Below are 24,104 nucleotides of genomic sequence, written 5' to 3'. Positions count from 1 at the left end.
ATGAAAGCGTCCTCTGTCTCTCCCTCTCTCTGTGTAACTCAATGTCGACTGATTTACTTAATTAGAAAGCAGAGCAGCAGCAGCAGAGAGTGAAGCAGAGTGAGAGACAGACAGAGAGTGTGAGAGAGAGAGTGCTTCATCTGTTGGTTCACTCCCCAAATGCCTGGCCAGAGATGTGCCACACTAAAGTCAGGAGCCAGGAGCTCCATCCCGGCCTCCCATGTGGCAAGGACCCAAATATTCGAGCCACTACCTGCTGCCTCCCAGGATGCATCAGCAAGAAGATGGATGGGAACCAGTATAGCTGGGACAAGAACAAGCACTCTGACATGGCGATGCGGGCATCCCAAGTGGTGGCTTATTCTGTTGTACCACAATGCCTGCCTCTGTAAAATTCTTTAAACAGCACAGGTACACAACAATATGGATGATCAAGACCGGTGCTGTCGTGTAGCCGATGAAGCCGCTGCTGGCAGCACTGGCTTCCCATACGGGTGCTAGTTTGAGTTCCGGCTGCTCCACTTCTGATCCAGCTCTCTGCTATGGCCTGGGAAAGCAGTGGAGCATGGCCCAAGTCCTTGGGCCCCGGCACCCACGTGGGAGTCCTGGAGAAAGCTCCTGCTCCTGGCTTTGGATCTGCCCAGCTCCAGCCATTGAGGCCATTTAGGGAGTGAACCAGCAGATGGAGGACCTCTCCCTCTCTCTGCCTCTACCTCTCTGTAACTCTGCTTTTCAAATAGACAAATAAATATTAGAAGGAGAGAGTTCTTCAATCTGCTGGTTCACTCCTCAAATGCCTTCAACAGCTGGGCCAAAGCCAAGAGCTCAGAGCTCCATCCAGGTCTTCCATGTGGGTGGCAGGGACTTGGGTACTTGAGCCATCACCTGCTGCTTCACAGATACATTAGTAGGGAGCTGGACTGGAAGCAGAGTAGCCAGGACTTGAGCTGGCCCTCTGATATGAGATGCAGGTATCCCAAGAGGTAGCTTAACCTGCTTTGCCATAATACCTACCCCAAAGTAATTTCAAGAGTTTCATTTAAGGCCAGCACCGTGGCTCACTAGGCTAATCCTCCGCCTGTAGCACTGGTACTCTGGGTTCTAGTCCTGGTTGGGGCACTGGGTTCTGTCCCAGTTGCTCCTCTTCCAGTCCAGCTCTCTGCTGTGGCCCGGGAAGGCAGTGGAGGATGGCTCAAGTGCTTGGGCCCTGCACCCACATGGGAGCCCAGGATGAAGCACCTGGCTCCTGGCTTTGGATCGGCGCAGCGCACCGGCTGTAGCAGCCATTTGGGGTGGGGGGGTGAACCAGCGGAAGGAAGACCTTTCTCTCTGTCTCTCTCTCTCTCTCTCTCACTGTCTAACTCTGCCTGTCAAAAAAAAAAAAAAAGTTTCATTTAAGAAACTTTTGTTCAGTTACTTCTTCCACTCAAAATAACTTATAATGAGTTATTCAAAAGTTTATTAAGGGGCTGGTGCTGTGGCATAGTAGGTTATGCCTCCAACTGCAGGGCAGGCATCTTATCTGGGTGCTGGTTCAAGGCCTGGTTGCTCTACTTCCCATCCAGCTCCCTGTTGGTGCACCTGGGAAAGCAGTGGAGGATGACCCAGTCCTTGGGCCCCTGCACCCCCATGTGGGAGACCTAGAGGAAGTTCCTAGCTCTTGGCTTTGAATTGGTCTAGCTCTAGCCATTTTGGCCATTTGGGGAGTGAACCGTAGGATGGAAGATCACTCTCTGTCTCCCGTTCTCCACCCCCTGTAACTCTGCCTCTCAAATAAATAAATAAATCTTTCTTTTTATTTTTTTTTAAATTTTTTGACAGGCAGAGTGGACAGTGAGAGACACACAGAGAAAGGTCTTCCTTTGCTGTTGGTTCACCCTCCAATGGCCGCCATGGCCGGCGTGCTGCGGCCGGCGCACCGCGCTGATCAGGAGCCAGGTGCTTTTCCTGGTCTCCCATGGGGTGCAGGGCCCAAGCACCTGGGCCATCCTCCACTGCACTCCCTGGCCACAGCAGAGAGCTGGCCTGGAAGAGGGGCAACTGGGACAGAATCCGGCGCCCCGACCGGGACTAGAACCCGGTGTGCCGGCGCCGCGAGGCGGAGGATTAGCCTATTGAGCCACGGCACCGGCCTTAAATAAATCTTTTTCAACAGAAGTCTATTATGTATGGAAAACACACAATTTCTCTTACCCTTTCTTGAAATAGAAATGTTATTTCTTCATTTGTGGAACTCTGTTGAAAATATAAGCCTTTCATGGTCACCTAAAAAACATACACACAAAGTCTTCAGGAAAAAAACGGAATTACAGATGAAAAATATTGCTGGCAAAGGATCAAATGATAATTATGAATGCAATCTTCAAACAAGGAATTTATATTATAGTTCTTGCAAAAAGTGATCAGAGCAGATCAGAGAATATACAGCCATTCCTGGGTACATGTCTCACTAAGAATGGGTTCATAGTTTAACCTTTCACTATAAAGGTGAGCATATGCTTAATTTCAGTTTCTTGTTCAATAAAAACATATTGCATGTACTTAAATCCACGAGGGCCAGAGAAACTCATTTTTGTTTGCCAGTGGTTTAAAACTATTATCTCTAAACTTACAAATCTTAGAGTTCAAAATCTTAAAGATAGCTAAAAGGGGAAAAGTGCATAGCAGGACTCTGGTTGACACTGTGACCATCATTCTTCCACGCAGGTCTACTAACCACTTCCTGCCGGTATTTACCCTGCACCCTGTGCCTCCTGCAGCATCTCTAAGGATTCCATAGTTCTTCCTTTAATTTTCATAGTTATCACATTGCAGCATTATTTTTCATATAAATTTTATAGATGAATTAAACACAGATAGAAAAGTACAAAAATCTTAAGCATGTAGTGTGTCCAAGTTTCCAAAGTGAATATGTCTACATCACAGGGACACACAGGACTGGACTACAGAAGCTCCTTTGTGTCTCCTCCAGGCTCCACCTTCTCTCCTTCTCAAGATACTCAATATCCCGAGGTTTCACAGCACAGAATGGTGTCATCTATTTTTTTTAACTGTATAATGTTTTTGAGTCCTACTGATGTTGTTTGTCATTAAAACCCATTCAATCACATTGCTATACAGAATTTCCCTGTATGAGTAAACTACAACTTAGCCATTACAGTACAGACATTAGAATTGCTTCCAGTTTAGGGATATAAACCGTTAAGAATACTTTCATAGAGACTTTTTGCGGAAGGTACTATCACTGCATTTATTTTATGGATTAGGAGAGTGGATCTTAGAGTCCTGCATTCTCACAGTACCAGCTGGGCCACAAACCACGTTACCAATTCTAAAACAAATACTTAACCACTGCAGTGTTTCATGCTTTCTTACTGAGCTGCTAATGTCAGACACTAGAATACTTTATCCTTTAAGACTGAAATTATTAAGTGTTTGTTGACAGAACTGAATACATAATTTGCAGGGCTCAATACAAGATGACAGTGTGTGGGGAATCTTGTCCAGAAAGTGCTAGAATTTCTAGACGGTGGCAGGAACTTCTGAGTGTGAAGCCTTGTAATAAGACTGCTTAAGGCTGTGTATCCATGATGCCAGCTCTGTGCGCTGAAACTCAGTGGATCTAACTGGATCCCCCTAAAGGATTTTCACTGATTGGAGTGGAGAATGTGATAACCAAAGGCTGGAGCTAACAGAAATGAAAACACATTGAAGACAAATATAATAGAAAGTACGCAGGCTGCACGTATCAACAGTATTGAAAAAACAGGGCGAGGCCGGCGCCGCGGCTCACTAGGCTAATCCTCCGCCTAGCGGCGCCGGCACACCGGGTTCTAGTCCCGGTCGGGGCGCCGGATTCTGTCCCGGTTGCTCCTCTTCCAGGCCAGCTCTCTGCTGTGGCCAGGGAGTGCAGTGGAGGATGGCCCAGGTGCTTGGGCCCTGCACCCCATGGGAGACCAGGAGAAGCACCTGGCTCCTGGCTCCTGCCATCGGATCAGCGCGGTGCGCCGGCCGCGGCGGCCATTGGAGGGTGAACCAACGGCAAAGGAAGACCTTTCTCTCTGTCTCTCTCTCTCACTGTCCACTCTGCCTGTCAAAAAAAAAAAAAAAAAAAAAAAAAGAGAAAAGAAAAAAAAAAGAAAAAACAGGGTGAGCCAGGTGAACTGATTAATTCTAACAGGTTAGTTACAAAAGATCTTTCCTTGTGCCAATGTGTTTTTGGGTAATCGGGGGTGGGAGAGAGGGGAAGAACTTAAGCACAAAGCAGCTATGAATTTCCAACATTAAATAGAACCTATTCCACCTAGCTGTCAAGTCTCTCTAAAATGCATACCCGCTCGCCCTGGTTTGCTTTACCCACAATTTTCCAGGACGTTCTCTGTATTTGATTTGGTTACTATGACTTCCCAACATGTGGTTACCTGCCTCGGGTCTTCCAGGCACGGCCTGTTCTGTGTGCTGTGCTTACTTCAGATTCCACTAAGTAAACAAAGCTCAAGTCCTACACCCTGTCGGGAATCACCCCCAGCGACACTCAGTCTACCACACTTATTCCAGGCTCCTAGATTTTGTCACACACCAACAGAAAAAATCTTGCTTAATTTTACTAACTAGTGGGGTTTCTCAGTTATTGCTTGGGACAATCACTATAAATAAGTCTCTGCACCTGCTTGGTCTGGATTTATAGCGTTGGTTTTAGAGAAGCAGAATAATTACACATAAATATCTTTATTTAAAAGTATTTCCCTTTGTGATTCTGGGAGCCATTGGCTTGGTTTTCTCTGACCACTGAATGTCTCCCAGATCAATAGTTACATGGACCTTATACTACACTCCAGTTTCCAAGATCCTGGAAGATAACTGCTTGGGCTCCCTTAAAGCAAATACTATATGCACAGTGATATTAACATTTTAGTCAGATCATCCTTAAAAAGTTCCCTCAAATTATACATATCAGCCTTGCTGGTGGCAAAAAATCATGATTAGTTAGTCCAAGTAAGAAATGTGTATCCTCAGAGCTAAAAAGTAAAGAGAGAGCTGTTTTCACAAAAGTGGCCAGAAAAATTAAGACAATTATTAATTACTTGTTTTGCAAACCCAGAAAAGGCACAATGAATTTCTGGCAATAAGAAAGTAGGAGAATGAATGGTCTGAAGGCCTGTATGGTTTCTTAGGTACTGGTCAAGATTAAATGGAATACTAGTCTATTATTTAGTAAAATGCTTACTGAATTTAAAGTTATGTGCACACAGGAAATAAATAACTGAATATTTTATAAAATAAAAGTTGAAATTAAATATACAATACTATGGCATTTCTAAGAGTCATATAATTTCAAAATTTTATGTTGTACTGTAAATTTTGCTATATCAAAAAGTGACATATAAAATTTAAGCAATTTTTAACTTCTTTATTTGAAAGGCAGAGACACACAGAGAGAGACAGAAAGACAGAGATCTCCCATCTGGCAGTTCATTCCACAAATGCCTCTGACAGCCAGGATATATGGCCTGACACTTTAACTTTTAATAAGGGTTATATACTGAAACTTGTTATGGAGTGGGTGTTTGGCCTAGTGGTTATGTGTGGCTCTAACTCCTGATTCCAGCTTCCTGCTAATGTAAACTCTGAGAGGCAAGGTTGAAGAAACTCGCTACCCAGGTAGGAGACCCAGATTGGGATTCTGGCTCCTGGCTTCAGCCCAGGCAGTTGTTGGCATTTGAGGAATGAATCAGCAGATGGTAGCTTGCTCGCTCTCTGTCTCCACCTCTAAAAAAAAAAAGAAAAAGAAAACACTAAAAATAGTTATTTCAAATAATTTCCCGTTCAAAGCAGAAAGAGGGCTTTGTATAAATTTAAAACTTGATTATAATCACTTTAAGAAAATAGCTAAGAAAGATATTGATCTTTTAAAGGATTTCTTTTCAAGATTTATTTATTCGAAAGGCAGAGAGGGAGAGAGAGAGAGAGATCTTTCATCCACTGGTTCAGTCCCCAGATGCTGGCAACAGCCAGGGCTGGGTCAAGCTGAAGGCAGGAATCCCATCCAGGCCTCCCTGGAGGGCGGCAGGAACATCAGTACTCCGGGGCCACTGTCTGCCACTTCCCGGGGTGGGGGCATCAGCAGGAAGCTGGCCAGGAAGTGGAGGAGCCAGGACTTCAGTCACTCCTACATCGCACCTGTGCTTCCCAAGCAGAGGCTTAACCTGCTGTGCCATAACCCCACCCCTGTGTTAGGGGATTTCTAAAAAATCAATAGGAAGTAATTCCTGACGCTTTCATCACTGCTGTACCAGCAACATGAACTGCGCTTACTCTTGTCCACCTCCACTCAGTCCCCCAAGGAGCTCATCTATTAATAATCATAAATAAAGCCTCTACAGATCATTGCTTACCAATGTGTTCAGGTCAAAAGTGTCCCGAGTATCAGACATCCTCAAATTCCACAAACATGAAGACTCGTCTTTCTAACAAACAGGTTTTGCTCTCATCTCCACACTTCAGGGAACATCTTACGGCTGCTGACGTCCCTCTTCAGTATTATCAACCACAAAAGTTATTTTCTTTCATGATGTCCTGCCTGCCTTGCTCACTTCCAAGGGCCCTCACCTCAGCACAGGTGACATGAGAACACCTGACCGCCTCAGACCTGGGATATCACCTGAGATAGTGGAAGGGCTTCATTTATCTCCCTCAAATCCTACCCTTTCCTGAAAGCCCAAACTCTTCTTTTATGCTCAAGTTTTTATTGTTTTCTCATACAAAATTTGCAATACTATGATCACTACAGATTCAGAGTTCAGTTATGTTTCTAATCCACTCTCACTGTTATTTTGGAGAAAGCAGATTGCCAAGCAGCTAGGCTACAGGAAGACAGATGAAAACAGACTTGAAATGCGGTCCCATACGCTGGACGTGTGGGCACCCAGTGCCCTAGTCCCTATCCAGCCTCAGAACTTGTGCAGAGCTCAGCATTGTTAGGGGGAAAGATCGTCAGTTCTATTTTGATCATTTGGGAAGAGGTGACTTAACAGTAAGTTTTAACAATGCTCTTATTAATCAGTAAGATCTTTCACGTGGATGTCCACACAACAGAAAGACAGCTGTTATCAAAACAAGTACCCAAACACTTGGTTACAAACACATGGTCAGCATAATCAAAGTAACTGGATGGAATTCTGGTTCAATACTGTACTCTGTAGGTTGTGGGTGATGTAGTGCCAGATAGGCCAGCTGTGCGTCCAAGGAGAGGTGACAGGAGGTCCTAACAGTCGGAGGACTTCTCTTCATTATATAGGCAACCGTCTCAAGATGCCTGTATGTTCTTGGACACTTCGCACAGGCAACAGCTGCACTGATCCTCTGTGCCTGTTGCAGGACGGGCGGGCACAGGAGATGCTGTGACAGTGGCTATGTCTAGCGAATAACACATACTTTCAAGAGTTTTTATTTTCAGGATTTAGGTAGTCTAATTTAAGAGTTAAAAATGGGGCTGATGCTGTGGCGCAGCAAGGTAAAAAGCCCAGGGGCCTGCAGTGCCGGCACCCTATATGGCTATCGGTTTGAATCCTGGCTGCTCCACTATTGATCTGGTTCCCTGCTAATGAGCCTGGGAAAGCAGTAGAAGATGGCCCAAGTGCTTTGGGTCCGTGCAACCCATGTGGGAGACCCGGAGGAAGCTCCTGGCTCTTGAGTTTGGATTGGCTCAGCTCTGGCCATTGCAGCCATCGGGGGAGTGAACCAGTGTATGGAAGATCTCTGTCTCCACCTCTCTCTGCAACTCTTTCAAACAAATAAAAATAAATCTTTTAAAAAAGAATTTAAGAAATAAAAACATGGAAAATGAAGTTCTGAGGTCCTGGTGGCTGGATACAGTTATGGAGCTTCATAAAGAGTCAGGAGAGTGGGATGGGGGATTAATGACCATCAAGGTCTCTTCTAATTACAACACTTTCTTATTTTAAAGATTTGTTTTTATTTGAAAGTCAGAGTTACACAGAGAGGAGAGGCAGAGGGAGAGGCAGAGAGAGACAGAGAGAAAGAGAGAAAGTCTTCTATCCAATGGTTCACTCCCCAACTGGCCGCAACTGACGGAGCTGCTCCGATCTGAAGCCAGGAGCCAGGAGCTTCCTCCAGGTCTCCCACGTAGGTACAGAGGCCCAAGGACTTGGGCCATCTGCTACTACTTTTCCAGGCCACAGCAGAGAGCTGGATTTGAAGAGGAGCAGCTGGGACTAGAACTGGCACCCATATGGGATGCCGGCACTGCAGGGCAGGGCGTTAACCCACTGTGTCTCAGCGCTGGCCCCAACACTTTCAATTTCTATGAATATTATCAAGTCATACTTGACTGAATTTATACATGTGAGGCAGGCATCATCTCTAAGTTTACGCAACCTGAGATCTAAATATAGGTGGGAAAGCAGAAAGAGAACATTACTTTTTCGATCCAAGTTGTAGCAGAAGCAGAAGAGAAAAAAAGACATTTGCTTTGCAACAAGTGGTTTCCACCAAGAGTCTATCTAGCACGTGGCTCCCAATTATGACTTTTTAAACAATCTTTTGAGAGATTTACTATTTTCTATAAGAGATTTACTGTCTGTTGATTTACAAGGTACATTTTCACTGAAGAATCTAGGATTTCTTACACAAGGGACCCCTCTACCTGTACCTCGGGGATGCATGAGTTGGGATGGTCACTCTCCCAGAGACTGGAAGGTTCTGGTCTAGTTCCTGTTCTGTGAGGGGCCATTTGATACTGCTTAATCTAGAACAACAAGAACTTTATCATTTATATTTCTGAATGAGCATCACATGTCCCCATATTGTGCTACTGGGGGAAAATGGAGCCCACGGTGTGACTACCTGTAGTCTACCCTTTAGGATGGCTTCAGCACAGGACACTGAGAGAAGGGACCTTGGAACTAGCGGTAATGAGGGAGACAAGCAATTGAAGGCTCCTCCCTCATCAGTTACATGTCAACCCTCCAAGAAATTTGACCCAGTCTTCTCCATCCACTGACATTACTGCAGTTGTAAACACTTCCTTAATTTTCCAATTAACTAGAAGTTCTTGTAGAAACCAATTCCTGCTTCAAATATGAGTTGTAATTTTTACTAAATATTTACAAAAAAATTCAAAATCAAGAGGAAAATAATGTCACAAAAACGCTATAATATACAAAAGTGAAAGAATATTATTTTGCAAAGCATCATATTTTAGCATATGTTTTCTTGCTTTTCTCTCTTGGTGTTGTATTGCTCTTTGATGCTAAAAGCCATAAAACTGTCTTTGGAATATTCTGTGAGAAGTTCATAAGGGCCAAAAAATTATTTTTATCTATCATAAAAAGAAAAGAGTTCTTGACAAACAAATCCAAAAATCACTGATTCCAGAGGGCAGCATTGTAAAAATACCAAGGTTTCCCCACTTCCTTCATCAAGAAGGGGCACAGGGGCCAGTGCTGTGGCATGGCGGGTAAAGCCACCACTTGCAGCGCTGGCACCCAATATGGGTGCAGGTTCGAGTCCCAGCTGCTCCTCTTCTGATCCAGCTGCCTTCTAATGTGCCTGGGAAAGCAGTGGAAGATGGCCCAAGTCCTAGGGCTCCTGCAACCACGTGGGAGACCTGGAAGAAGCTCCTGATTGGTCCAACGCCATGACTGTGGCCATTTGGGGGAGTGAACCAGTGGATGGAAGATATCTCTAGCTCTCTGGAACTCTGCCTTTCAAATACACTTGATCTTAGCCAGAAGACTGAGAAATGCTAATTATGCCTTTCAAATAAATAAATAAATACATCTTAAAAAAAGGGGAGGGGAGGTACACAAATGAATTTAGATTCTTTACTGCCCAGAGTATACTAGATCCAGAGGCCCAAGTATCTCCTTGAGGTTTTCAACTCTCTGCACTCCAGAAATGATTTTAAATGCACAACAGAGCGTGATAAAAGTATCAAAATATTTCACTCCAAATGGTAGGCTCCTCCCTACCATAAGCTGAAGCAGGAACAATGAAATAATCTGAAAGAAAAGGCAATAACTACATACTGCAGTGGTTGACGGGTAGAACTGCGCAGTGAGAACAGAACCCAGGAGGCCGGCGCTGTGGCGTAGTGGGTAAAGCACCACGTTCGGTGCAGGCAGCCCATGTAGGCCCTGGTTCGGGTCCCAGCTGCTCCACTTCCCATCTAGCTCTCTGCTGTGGCCTGGGAAGGCAGTGGAGGAGGACCCCAGTCGTTGGTCCCCTGCTCCCAACAGGGTGACCCAGAAGAAGCTCTGGGCTCCTGGCTTCGCGTTGGCGCAGCTCTGGCCGTTGCAGCAAACTGGGGAGTGAACCAGCAGATGGAAGGCCTCTCTCTCTCTCTCTGCCTCTACTTCTCCCTCTGTGTAACGCTTCCTTCTCAAGTAAATAAATAAATCTTTAAAAAAAAAAAAAAAAAGAACAAAACCCAGTCTGAATCCTGACACTCCCACTTACTAGTGCACGACTTCAGGCTTTTTAATTGTAACCTTTCTGGACCTTGGAATCCATAGCTACGAGATACGGAAACAATGGTGATGACCTCGAAGGACTGCTGCAAGGGTTAAACACAGTAAAATATGGAAGCACGGGGCACAGGCTTGCTTTCAGTAAACGTGAGCTATTTTTCCTATATTTTTTTTTCTGTGAATCGGGCAGAGACCACTTTAGTTCGGAAGCGCATTTCCCAAGCAGCCGAGGATTTGGTCACCGCAACCTTAATGGGAACATGGCTAATTTTCTGCAGTGTGGGCCCTATCAGTTGGATGCGCTCTGTGCAGTAACTGCCACTAGCCACAGGTGGCCCTGGAACTGTGTCTTGTAGATACGGAGGTGCGCCCTAAGGGTTAAGTACACATCACATTTGTAAGACTTAATACGGAAAAAAAGAAAGAAATATCTCACTCTTAAACTATCCGACTCCGGTGTTTGTTGAAATAATAGCATTTTGGGCACACTGGGTTACAATAAGCACAACTGAAGTTCACGTGTTTCTTTGCACTTTTTAAAAACGTGGCTGCTTGGACGTCTAAGCCCGCACGGGGGGCTCGCAGGCGATCCGCACCGGCCACGGGCGGGGCAGAAGCTCGCGGCCTCGTGGCGGGTGCACGCGGGAACACGCGGGAAGCAGGGGTCCCTAGGGCCGGGCCCGCTCTCTCCCGCGACCCCGGGGCCGCTCCAGCCTCCGCTCCAGGCCGCACCCGCGGCTGGGCTCAGTGCACGGTACAGAAGCGCTCGCCTCGGCTCACGGCTCGCAGCGCAGGGACAGGCAGGCCGGGGAGGAGCTGGCGGAGGGGCGAGTCGGGGGGAACCGCGAGAACCGGGGCGCGCGCGGGGGGCCAGCTCCAGGAAGGAAACTTGCAGCCCGCCGCCTCCGGGCGTGTGGAGGGAAATGCAGAGCGAGCGAGAACCTGCAGCCCGAACGGTGACGGGCCGGGGCGGTGTCAGTCACCCCGCGGCTCGCCCGCCCCTCGGCGGCCTCGGCTCAGCTAGGCCCGCGCTCGAGCCGGCTGAAACCGGGGTGCGACGCCGACCCACGGCCTCCCCGGGGCCGGACGGCTCCGCCGGGCGCCTCTCGAGCCTTCGCGCCCCAAGTCCCGCTCCCCAAGCCACACAACGCGCTTCCCGGGGCTCACCTGCGGGGGAGCAGCCCCAACGGCCTGCGCCTTCGCCTCCGCCGCCACCTTCCAGGCGTTCCGCAGAGAGCCCGCCCCCTCGGGCCCAGGCTGTGCTCCCATTGGCCGGGCCGCCCGCCACTCCGGCGGGGCGGGACCGGACTCGCAGAGGCTGTGGAGAACGCCGTAGCAACCGAACTCGGAACTACAGCTCCCGGTATGCTCGGCTCGCCTCGGGCGCTACCAATAAATGGGCCACAGCGGATTCGCCTGCAGGGGTTCTCTTTTATGCAGATCTCCCTGAACACCACACCCTTCCCCATCCCAGCGGTATTCTCTAGCTCCCTCCTCGGACCGTGTCCGCTTCTCTTTCGTCTCCGCGTTCTCTCTTAGGAAGCCTTCTCTTAGGTTGAACGCATCCTATCTAGTGCATGGCAGGCCGACGGTCAGATACAACCGTATTGTTGAACACCCAGTCTATAGGTCCCCACAACGATTTCCCACACCAGAAGCCTTCGGTTGCCTCCTTTGCAAGACTCTCAATCCGCCAACTCTAAGCTTGCCGATTGGCTCACTTGGCTGTCACTCTGCAGGCTTCCATCTTTTTTTTTTTTTTGCCCTCCCCCTCCCGGGTTTTTATGCCTGCGGTGGGCGGGGCCAGATGTAGGAGGCGGTGAGGAGGTGCGGGAGCCTTCCTCCTATTGGCGGAATGTTGTCTCCACCCATCTATGGGCGGAGGCGAAGGCGTGGTTGGAGGCGGGGGAGGCCAGAGAGGGAGATGAGGAGATAGGCGGGAGCGAGGGAGTGAGGGAGGGATCGGAGGAGGTAGAGAGGAGCAGAGGGACGCGGGGCGGGAGCGCAGCTTGGTTGCTCGGTAGTACGGCGGCTCGCGAGGGAGGCTGCCGAGCGGGCTCCGGGACGCACCGGGAGGCGGGCGGGCGGGCGCGCGGGGATGGTGCGGGGCTGCGGCTCCGGCGTCCTTCGGCGCGACGTGTGAGCTGCACTGATTTGTCCCCGGGGCGGCAGCGCGGACCCGCCCGGAGATGAGGTGAGAAGCGCACAGGCTCGCGGCGGCCTGGACCGCTGGCGGCGGCGGGGCGGCGGCGGCGGGGGCGGGGGTCGGCGTGAGGGTCGGCGCGATGGCCGCCCGGGGCGCCCGTCCCGCGTCCCCCCGGGCCGCCCTTCGCCCTCGGCCGCGCGCCGGCGGCCGCCCCTCGCTCGGTCCTTGCCTCGTCCTGAGGGCCGGCCGGCTGCCCGAAGCCGGGAGGCCGGGGCGCCGCTAGCGGCCGGGGGACGGGCTCGGGGCCGCCCGGCGGGCGGGCTCCCTCCCTGGCCAGGGGCGTCGCGGGCGCGCGATGCTCCCGGGGCTGACCTCGCTGCCCTCGGCTGCCGGGCAGGGCCAGGCTCGCCGAGCCCCCGAGCTGGCAGGGAGCGGCGTGCGCCGCCCGCCCGTGCCGGGGCCTCGAGCCCGGGCTCGCCCCTCTCCTCTCCGGCGTGCGGACGAGACCCTGTCAGTGAAGGGCAGGCGATGCCGCCCTGCCCTGGGCGAGCGGCGGGGCCGCCGCTGCGGGCTCCCGGGCGGGCGCGTCCCCGGGGTCCGCGCGTCCCCTCGCACCGACGGGGCTTTGTGGCGTGGACCCCAGGCCCCACGGCGGTGGCTTTTGCTTGGCCCCGCGAGGGATGGGCGCGCCGTCCTTTCACTCCGTCTGCCAACTTCGTGGATTGCGCGTCCTGCGGGCAGTCTTTTGTTGGGACGCGGAGCGAACGGGGCTTGGCTCCTGGGGAGGGAGGTGGGCGGCTTCTCGGCGGAGCTTGGGGCCGCGGGCATTCCTGAGAGCCTCGTCCAGGGGAAAGTTTCTTTCCAACTTTGCCATCCGCGGTGCCGATCGGGGCGGCAGAGCCGGCCAGAAGCCGCCCTTTGTGCTCCGCTGCCGGCATCCGTGCGCGTTCCGCGGTCCAGGCGCACGGAGCGTGGAAACAGACCCATTGAAAAGTGTGCACAATGCCAGCAGACGCCGTGCGCGCAGATGCGTCTGGAAAGCCTCAGCTCTGTCAGCGGAGAGGCGGTCTGACTAATCCCGCTGGACGGATGGACAGAAAGGCTCGGGGATCGCCTGGATTACCGAGGGGCAGGAGCCGCAGCCGGCAGCCCGCAGGCCAGCGGGGTTGCGCGGTGCCACCCGGAGCCCCCACAGGGCAGGAATGCGTTTGCTGGGGTGCCTTTATTTTTAGATGACTTTTCAAATACCCTTCATCGTTATTGCTTCTACTGGTCCATCTCTGAGAACAAAATACTGCTTTTGCTTTAAAAATGTCTCCTAGTTTGCTCGTGACATGTCGTTCTAATGAGTGTTTGCTTATAACATTAGAGAGAGAGAGAGAGAGGAGATTCTGCAGGAGATTTTGGAATGAAACCCAGGAACTTATAAGGGTACTGAATTAAGAAATGAAGGGTACTAATTCCGTGATAGTGTTTAAAATGTTTCAGACGCTTAGAAGTAGCCCAGAAAGGAGGGCTTCTGATGGTACAGTTAAAAATATGGTGTTTCTTTATCTGAGATTGTGTCGGATGGAATCGCTGGAGAGCATGATAGCATGATACCTCCACAAAGATCTATTATTATTCTGCCCGAGTAGGAGAGGAAATGAACACATTTTTAATGTACTTTGGAACCCCGTGGATTGTCCGACACTAAGCATTGTGAAATAGGGCATAAAATGAGTGCTAGCAAAAGTTAGTTCTGGGAAGTATTTGCCCCTCTTAGCTTGCTTGCTTGCTTTCGTCTCTTTTCTTTGCAGTTAACTGGCAATTTCCTTTTTCTTAGTGCTTCCTTAAGTTTGTTTTCCTCAAATGCTTAATCCAGGCAAACTCCGAGTTCCTGTAAGGGATCAAGTGGGAGGAGCTGGTAAATTCCTCTATTCATATTCATCTGAATTTGCTAAATTTATGAGTTACAGGCAAGGGTTTCCTGGGGATTGTGTTTACATCACTCAGTTCAAACTCCACTGCCCCAGGCTGTTCTGTTTTGAATGGTCGTTGCCTGCTGAACTGCTCCACTTACTGATTGGATGTCTCCAAGTCTGGACCTCAGATCACTGTCACTTACCATCAGCATTAGCTGAAGTGCTTGGTAACATACAGGTTTCTTGTCACTGTGCCACAGAACCAGACGAATCATTATCTTCCGCAAGTTCTCCAGGAATTTCTCCCACACAAGAAGGTTGGAGAACCACTGTCGTCTGCCATGCTTCCTCCCCGGGCATCTCCTGACTCCGATAGCGAGTTTTTCAAGTGACAGAATGAGCTTTATACCTTTGGCTGCTGATACAAATCTAGTGGTCTTGACTTTGAAGATAGGTAATTGTACCTATAATATACATTCCAGAATTGCAGACAGAAGTTCAACTTGGTATCCCCAGTGCTTGAAATAGTGCCTGGAGGACCTCAAGGAAGCATTTGCTGAGTGGATGAGTGGTGCAGCCAGTTTTTTAAGCTATATTACTTGTGAAGTCAATCTCATCACTTAGTCATCCTTGAATTTATAAATTAGGAGCCACAAGCACTACACCCTAATGATTTCTGTGAGTTTGGATAGTGTTGGAAAGATGGGGCCTCTCCTGGGCACAGACTGCCTTAGGTTTAGATAAGCAGGAAAGACGACTTCCAGCAAAGTGTTGGCCTAGACACTCAAAACATACATTTAAGCCACAGTGCTGCAGTAAATCATTTTATGCCATAAAAACCGGTTTCCAGAAAGTGTAGAAAATTGGTGTGCTTCCCAGTTACAGGTTTCACGGGAATCCAACCTTCACGTCCGTTTTTTGGAATCTGCCACAGGTGCTTAACGGCAAAGACTGGGTTTGCTCACGCAGCCGGTGACTTTCTTCTGGTTACCTAACCTCTCAGTGCCTTCAGTTTTCTCAGCTGAAATATCGATAAAGCTTTAATACTTTTTTAAAAAAAAAGATTTACTTACTTGAAAGGCAGAACATCAAATAGAGAGAGAGAGAGAGATCTTCCCTTTGCTGGTTATCTCACTCCTCAGATGGCCACAGCAGCCGAGTCTGAAGCTGGGAGCCAGGAGCTCCATCTGGGTCTCCCATGTGGACCACAGGGGACCAGGCACTTGGTACTCATCCACTTGCATTAGCAGGAAGCTGGATCAGCAGTGAAGGACCTCCTGTCAGCACTCCAATATGGAATGCTGGCCTTGTCAGTGGAGGCTTAACCTGCTGAGCCCCAACACTGGCCCCCAAATTTAAATACTTCTAAGTGCTTACATAAGTTGGGGCACATCCATTTAATAAATTGCGGTTATCTTCATGAAATATCACATTTAAAATTCAATTCAAATATAAAAATGTATCAAAGTCAAAAGCTAACAGTTTTCATGCTACTGTACTTTATGCTAACAAGTAAAGTCTATTGCTTAAAGAGGTCTCACAGGGCCAGCGCTGTGGCGTAGCGGGTAGAGCCGTTGCCGGCGGTTTTGGCATCCCATATGGTGCTGATTCGAGTCTCCGCTGCTCCACTTCTGATCCAGCTCTCGGCTATGGCCTGGGAAAGCAGTAGAAGATGACTCAAGTCCTTGGGTCCCTGTACCCACTTGGAAGACCCAGAAGAAGCTCCTGGCTCCTGGCTTCAGATCGGCACAGCTCCAGACGTTGCAGCCATCTGGAGGAGTGAACCAGCAGATGGAAGACCTTTCTCTCTGCCTCTGCCTCTCTGTAACTCTGCCTTTCAAATAAATAAATAAATCTTTAAAAAAAAATTCTTACTAATTTCTTTTATTAAATATGTATAGTTTTTAGGTGATAACTAGCTTAAACATTAAAAGTATTTTAGGAACTATGAAATATAATGTAAATACAAATTTTAAAAATGAATTTTCTTTTTAGCAGACAGAGTGGACAGTGAGAGAGACAGAGAGAAAGGTCTTCCTTTTCCGTTGGTTCACCCCCCAATGGCCGCTGCGGTCAGAGCGCTGCGGCCAGCACACTGTACTGGTCCGAAACCAGGAGCCAGGTGCTTCTCCTGGTCTCCTATGTGGGTGCAGGGCCCAAGTACTTGGGCCATCCTCCACTGCCTTCCTGGGCCACAGCAGAGAGCTGGCCTGGAAGAGGGGCAACCGGGACAGAATCCCGCCGGGACTAGAACCCGGTGTGCCGGCGCCGCAGGCGGAGGATTAGCCTAGTGAGCCCGGCGCATCTTGTGATCACTTTCAACTTAATTGTATTACTTTAGAACCAGTCTGATTATCTTTTTTTTTTTTTTTTAAGATTTATTTTATTTATTTGAAAGGCAGAGCTACAGAGAGAGAGATCTTCCATCTGTTGGTTCACTCCCCAAATGGCTACCATGGCTGTAGCTGGACTAATCCAAAGCCAGGAGCCAGGAGCTTCTTCTGGGTCTTCCACGTGGGTGAAGGGGCCCAAACAATTGGGTCATCTTCCACTGCTTTCCCAGGCATAAGCAGGGAGCTGGATAGGAAGTGGACCAGCTGGAACTTGAACCTGTGTCCATAAGGATACTGGCACTGCTGGCAGCAGCTTAACCTGCTATGCCACAGTGCCAGCCCCCTGATTTTTTTTTTTTCTAATAAAAAATTTTTTTTTGAAAGGCAGAGAGAAAGAGACAGAGATCTCCCATCTGCTGATACAGTCTTCTGTCGCTCCCCCTCTTCGTGGAGGAACGACACTAAACCTTGCCTAGGCTTCATATCCGAGTCACGACACCATTATGTCGCTCCCCCTCTTCGCGGAGGAACGACACAGGACCCTGCATTGTTCTTTGGTCTGCTTGGCCCTCCCCGGGTTTGCTGCTGGTTCTTCCCGGGTTGGCTACCGACCCTTCCACCTCCGTGGAAGGGCGGTTCCCCCTGCCACATTCCCCACTTCCGCGGGGGAGCGGCACACCGCCGGCCGGCTCTCTCGGGGGCTGCACAGGTGTTCCTTCAGATGTTCCCCTTAGATGTTCCTGGTGCATGTTGTCTCTCTCCTCCTTTATAGTCCTCTTCCACCAATCCCAACTCTGCTACCCACACGCCAAGTACGCTGCTCTCCTCCAATCAGGAGCAGGTCCTGCAGCTTGTCAAGTTGGTGAGAGGCAGCTGGGTAGAAGCTGTTGCCTCCTCTCTCAGCGCCATATTGTGGGAGAGCAGATGCATAGAATAAGTCTTAATTCCAGTAACTTAGTCTAGTCCGAGTTGCTCCCCACAGTCCTCAAGTGCCAGCAACAGCGAAAGCTAGGAACTCAGTCTGGGTCTCCCATGTGGGTGACAGGGACCCAACTTCTTGATCCATCACAGGTGCCCCCTGATGGCTGCATTGGCAGGAAGCTGGAATGGGAAACAGCTGGGACTTGAACCCAAGCACTCTGACACCGATGCAGGTGTCCCAAGTTACATCTTAATCACTACACCCAAATACCTGCCCCAATGATATTTTTTGATGATCAGCTAATATCCCTTATATTAAAAAAAGTAGAGAAATTCAAATATAGGAAAATAAAAGTATAAAATTATAGAATACCCATAATTCCACCATTAGAGTGCATGTCTCTCCAAATCCTTTTTTTATGTGCATGTAACTTCATCTACAGTTTTTGATATCCAGCTATATATATATACACATACATATAACTTTTTTTTGCTTAAGATCATGGATGTCTTATGTCCACTGCAAATTCAGTTATTCAGTTTTTGTAACTGAATAGTATTTTGTGTTGAATCTGTAATGATTTAACCAGTTTATTTTTGTTAGGTATTAGTTTGTTTTTTCCTTCCACCACAGTCAGTAACCTTGGAATGCTTGTTCTGCATATATCTCTAAGATTTTCCCTTCAGGATAAGTTTCTAGAAGTAGAATGGCAGGATGAAATATATGACACACACACACACACACACATATATATCTGAAAGGCAGAGTTACAGACAGAGGGAGAGGTAGAGAGAGCAATCCTCCATCTGCTGGTTCACTCTCCTGATGGCTGCAACAGCCAGGGTTGGGCTAAGCTGATGCCAGGAGCCAGGAGCTTTTTCCAGGTCTCCCAAGTAGGTGCAGGGGCCCAAGCCCTTGTGCCATCCTCTGCCACGTTCCCAGACACATTAGCAGGGAGCTGGGTTGGAAGTGGAGCAGCTGGGACTTGAACCAGTGCCCATATGGGCTGCCAGCTCTGGAGGTAGTGTCTTAACCTGCTGTACCACAAAGCTGGCCCCAAGATATGATAAGTTTTAAGATTTTTGATATGTGTTTCCAATTTACCTTTTAGAAAGGTTATAGCAATTTACACTCTGATGTGGTATGTGAGCCTCTTGGACTTAACCAGTGACAAGCCTGGTGACATTTTACTTTTGGGAGAAATAATGAAATGCTAGTATAACCTGCCCACTGGTGTGATATGAAAAGCCAGAAAGTCATGTACCTGTAATAGTGATGGCTAACATCTGCCACGTCCTTTCACAGCATGTATATGCATCAACTCCCTTGAACATCACAAAATCTCTCATTTTACAGCTTAATTTGCCTTGGAAACTGAGGTACCAGCAGTTCAGTAACTCAGCCAGCCGGCAACTGACTAAGCAGATTTCTTTCTTTTATTTTTATTTTTATTTTTATTTTTTTAAACTTTTATTTAATGAATATAAATTTCCAAAGTACAGCTTATGGATTACAATGGCTTCCCCCCCATAACATCCCTCCCACTTGCAACCCTCCCCTTTCCCACTCCCTCTCCCCTTCCATTCACATCAAGATTCATTTTCGTTTCTCTTTATATACAGAAGATCAGTTTAGCATACATTAAGATTTCAACAGTTTGCTCCCACACAGAAACATAAAGTGAAAAATACTGTTTGAGTACTAGTTATAGCATTAAATCTCAATGTACAGCACACTAAGGACAAAGATCCTACATGAGGAGTAAGTACACAGTGACTCCTGTTGTTGATTTAACAAATTGACACTCTTGTTTATGGCATCAGTAATCACCCTAGGCTCTTGTCATGAGCTGCCAAGGCTATGGAAGCCCCCTGAGATCACTGACTCTGATCATATTTAGACAAGGCCATGGTCAAAGTGGAAGTTCTCTCCTCCCTTCAGAGAAAGGTACCTCCTTCTTTGATGACCTGTTCTTTCCACTGGGATCTCATGCGTGGAGATCTTTCATTTAGGTTTGTTGTTTTTTTTTTTTTTCCCCAGAGTGTCTTGGCTTTCCATGCCTGCAATACTCTCATGGGCTTTTCAGCTGGATCCGCATGCCTTAAGGGCTGATTATGAGGCCAGAGTGCTGTTTAGGACATCTGCCATTCTATGGGTCTGCTGTGTATCTCACTTCCCATGTTGGATCATTCTCTCCCTTTTTGATTCTATCAGCTAGTATTTGCAGACACTATTCTTGTTTATGTGATCCCTTTGGTTCTTAGTCCTATCATTATGATCAATTGTGAACAGAAATTGATCACTGGGACTAGTGAGATGGCATTGGTACATGCCACCTTGATGGGATTGAATTGGAATCCCCTGGTATGTTTCTAACTCTAGCTATTTCTAAGCAGATTTCTAACTGTAGAGCCTAAAACTCTTAGTCCATTTACTGGACATATATTTATAGACATTCGGGTGATTTTTATATCCTGATTTCTATTGTGGACTAACTTAGTCCTCATGTTGGTTGATGTATATGTTAGGCAGGGAGTTGGTTGGCTAAGTTAGCTCACATATAAGCCTTATCAACTGTCTGGCATTCATTTGTCAAAGCGGTCGTGTTATCTTTCCCTTGGTGGTTTCCCTCAAGTACCCTGCATGAAAAACAAGACTGGAGTGATGGAGAAGCACCTCTGTAACTGAAATCTGAAAAGGCAATTCACTTGTGATGCGGCCTTGCCTTGCACACATTAGACTCTACAGAAGTGTGATGGGGCAGGCAATGGGGATCTGTCCAGGCATTTTCACACTGATCAGTCTGCAGATTTGAGGTGGTCTGTGTGAATATCTAAATGTGGAGAGAGGTCATAGATCGACCAGGAGATAATTAAAAAACAAACAAACAAACAAAAAATATATTAGTAGATGTGAAGGAAGTTAAGCTTTTTTATTTTTAAATTTATTTATTTATTTGACAGGTAGAGTTACAGACAATGAGAGAGAGAGACAGAGAGAAAGGTCTTCCTTCCATTGGTTCACCCCCCAAATGGTCGCTACGGCCGGCGTTGTGCCGATCTGAAGCCAGGAGCCAGGTGCTTCCTCCTGGTCTCCCATGTGGGTGCAGGGGCCCAATCACCTGGGCCATCCTCCACTGCCTTCCCGGGCCACAGCAGAGAGCGGGACTGGAAGAGGAGCAACCAGGACTAGAACCCAGTGCCCTTATGAGATGCCGGTGCCACAGGTGGAGGATTAGCCAAGTGAGCCAGGGCGCCCGGCCTGGAAGTTAAGCTTTTGTTCCTAAAGTTTGCAGCCTTTTAACAAAGTGAATTTCAAACAAGCTAATGTCTTGGAATTCATCACTGCTGTCTTTTTTTTTTTTTTTTTTTTTTTTTTAAGATTTATTTATTTGAGAGGCAGAGGTAGAGAAAGGTCTTTCATCTGCTGGTTCACTACCCAAATGGTGGCAATGGCCAAAGCTCAGCCAGTCTGAAACCAGGAGCTTCTTCTGGGTTTTCCCACGCGGGTGCAGGGCCACCTTCCACTGCTTTCCCAGGCCATAGCAGAGAGCTGGAGGGAAGTGGAGCAGCTGGGACTTGAACCAGTGCCCATATGGGATGCCGGCACTGCACGCGGGGGCTTTACCCGCAAAACCACAGCGCCAGCCCCTCTTTGCCTTTTTTGAAGCAGAATTGATAGGTAGCTTGGAGAAAATGTTGGTGATATTGTTTTGGCGTCAGCTCTGGCCTGAGTTTGTCTGGACTGACTAGTGAGGTACGGCGGCTGTTGCTCAGTTTTTCAGCTGATCACCAAAACCTGCCTGCACTGTTGTGTAGTGCAGGGTTGCACTGTGCTGTGCCGGGTTGATGCTGAGTAGAGCCAGGAGGTGAACTGAGGGATGTGGCAGAGTCCTGGATTCAACTATACGTGAATGTGGAAATAGCAAGGTCAGAGCCAGCGGCTAAAGTTTTATCTTTGGTGGGTAAAATTAAACAACCCCTCTAATATAAGAGGCTGGTGCTTTTGATCCTCTGTTGGTTATAGTGAGCACTGGGATTGCTTTTCCTTGCATTTTATCTGTAAATCCTTGTAGTGTTTGATGGCATGCAATTGCAAGGCGTGGATACGGTTCATGGAAAAGGACAAAGTCAGCTGGCCATCTTTACTAATGTAGTTGTGGCAGCACTGACTCTTATGATCAAAGCATTGAATCAAGATGCCGTTGAAGGCATTTGGGGTGTTTGTGTGTGTGTGTGTTTGTGTGTGTGTAGGGATAATTACTTCGCTCCAACACAGATTTCCTGAGCAGGTTTATTGTTCTAATGAGGACATTGTGTTGTATATCAAGTCACTGTATAAACACATCATTCCTGTGCATCATTTATAATAAATCTGTGTATTATGGATTCAGTCTTTTCCAAAAATCATTTCTGCTGTAAAATTAAGATAATAGATTTCAAAAGCAATACCCTTTATTTCTGAGATTATTTGAAACTCAAGTGCCTTGTTCTTGATGAATTGTTACATTTTGGCAACTGAGGTATAAAAGCTGTATAGCTCTTAATGATTGAATCTTTGGAAAATTGACCAAAGTATTAGTGCCATTCTTGGCGTGTAAAGGTTTCAGTGAGTAATAGTTCCTCCTCCCTCCATTTTCAATAAATAATTACTGTTAAACAAAGTCAGTAATTGATAATTTATCTGAACAGGTGGCACTGTTTGCTTTTAGATCCCTTCAGATAAAATTATAGTAGTTTTTTTTTTTTTTTTTAAGATTAATTTACTTTGAAAGGCAGAGTTGCAGAGAGAGAGGGAGAGAAGACACAGAGAGGTCTTGCATCCGTTGGTTTGCTTCCTAATTGGCCACAACATCTGGGGCTGGGCCAGGCCGAAGCCAGGATCTTCCGGATCTCCCACATGGGTGCAGGGGCCATCTTCTGCTACTTTCCCAGGTGCATCAGCAGGGAAATGGAGAAGCCAGGACTAGAACCGGCGTCCGTATGGGATGCTGGCACTTCAGGCAGTGGCTTAACCACCGACTATGCCACAGTGCCGCCCACAGTTGTAGTTTTAACATTTTTTTTTTTAAGATTTATTTATTTATTTGAAAGTCAGAGTTACACACAGAGAGAAGGAGATGCAGAGAAAGAAGTCTTCCATCTGCTGCTTCATTTCCCAGTGGGCCGCAATGGCTGGAGCTGCGCCAATCCGAAGCCAGGAGCTTCTTCTGGGTCTCCCATGCGGGTGCAGAGGCCCAAGGACTTAGGCGATCTTCTACTGCTTTCCCAGGCCTTAGCAGAGAGCTGGATCGAAAGTGGAGCAGCCGGGACTTGAACCGGCATCCATATGGGATGCTGGCACTACAGGCAGCGGCTTTACCCGCTGTGCCACAGCGCCAGCCCCAGTTTTAATATTCTTTAAATGACTAGATAAATTGAGTAGGAAAAAACTCAGTTACTAGGATCTCAGCTGCATGAGGGCAGGAAATGTGATGTCTGCTGTTCCCACTCTTAACTCTAGGACCCAGAAGAGTGCTTGCAGCTTGGAGAACACACAGTAGTCATTTGCTGGCATGTTGAATGCATGAGTGTTTGGGGACCCAAGAGCCTGGAGGCCAGAGTGACCAGGCAGAGACAGGTGAGGCATCCAGGAGAGAGGGGCCAAGTTGGCCTTTATGCAGAGTCCATGAGAAGCAGGAGGTTAAGCAGGAAGCCCCATTGTTTGCTTTTGTTGAGAAGGACCCATCTGGATGTTACATGGAGAGTGGATGGCGGGGGCAAGACAGAAATGTTGAATTGACTCCACTTTCAGTTACCTATGGATATAAACATTTCTATTTAGCTTTGTACTTGTATCTGTATGATAACATTATTTATTCTTTTTTGTAAAAAATTATTTACTTGAAAAGGCAGAGCAGTGGAGAGAGAGAGAGAGAGAGAGAGATGTTCCATCCACTCAGGTCGGACAACTAACCAAGCTGACCCAACCCATGTCCTTTCTATGGGAATTTGAAATTAGGCTGAAGAGAAAGAGTTTGCCTTAACATGCTCAAAGGTAAATAGTTGAGAGTTAATGCCAGCTGTGTTTGGAAACACAGAAAAGTGGTTTATGGATGGAGAGAACAGCAGCAAGCAGAGAGAACATGCCTTGAGTCTGACAGCTGTCAGTCTTTCTCTTCTATTCCCTTATGTGCTCTTGTTCAACAGCCTGGGCTGGGCCAGGCCGAAGCCAGGAGCCAAGAGGTTCATCTGGGGTCTCCCAAGTGGGTGCAGGGGCCCAAGCACTGGGGCCATCTTCAGCTGCTTTCCCAGGTGCATTAGCCAGGAG

The 24,104-nt window shown here is 47.9% G+C and overlaps 2 protein-coding genes across 17 annotated transcripts in view; one reads left to right on the top strand and one right to left on the bottom strand.

Moving 5' to 3' along the window:
• CRYZL1 (crystallin zeta like 1) overlaps window positions 1-11,808 on the bottom strand; it is a 53,718-nt gene extending 41,910 nt beyond the window's left edge. For 2 of the 3 annotated variants that reach the window (XM_008274936.5, XM_002721285.6), the window contains exons 1-2: window positions 11,658-11,808; window positions 2,194-2,265 (exon numbers count right to left, since the gene is read on the bottom strand). In XM_008274936.5, coding sequence (XP_008273158.3) covers window positions 2,194-2,265; window positions 11,658-11,759 — 174 coding nt within the window. In that variant the 5' untranslated portion in view covers window positions 11,760-11,808. Of the gene's footprint in view, window positions 1-2,193; window positions 2,288-11,657 lie in introns of all 3 variants that reach the window. The other variant, XM_089331486.1, reaches the window with a different exon arrangement.
• Window positions 11,809-12,403: 595 nt separating this feature from the next.
• ITSN1 (intersectin 1) overlaps window positions 12,404-24,104 on the top strand; it is a 225,997-nt gene continuing 214,296 nt past the window's right edge. For 7 of the 14 annotated variants that reach the window (XR_016233033.1, XR_007914559.3, XR_011387720.2 and 4 more), the window contains exon 1: window positions 12,410-12,684. The gene's annotated coding sequence lies outside the window, so the exon portion shown is untranslated. Of the gene's footprint in view, window positions 12,685-24,104 lie in introns of all 14 variants that reach the window. The other 7 variants (XM_089331481.1, XM_051833606.3, XM_051833605.3 and 4 more) reach the window with 2 other exon arrangements.

Source organism: Oryctolagus cuniculus, chromosome 4 (assembly GCF_051225735.1).
Source record: "Oryctolagus cuniculus isolate XC-2025 breed Fujian yellow rabbit chromosome 4, ASM5122573v1, whole genome shotgun sequence".
Taxonomy (NCBI): Eukaryota; Metazoa; Chordata; class Mammalia; order Lagomorpha; family Leporidae; genus Oryctolagus; species Oryctolagus cuniculus.
Note: the sequence above shows the minus strand (reverse complement) of the source record. Positions and strands in the feature narration are given on the sequence as shown.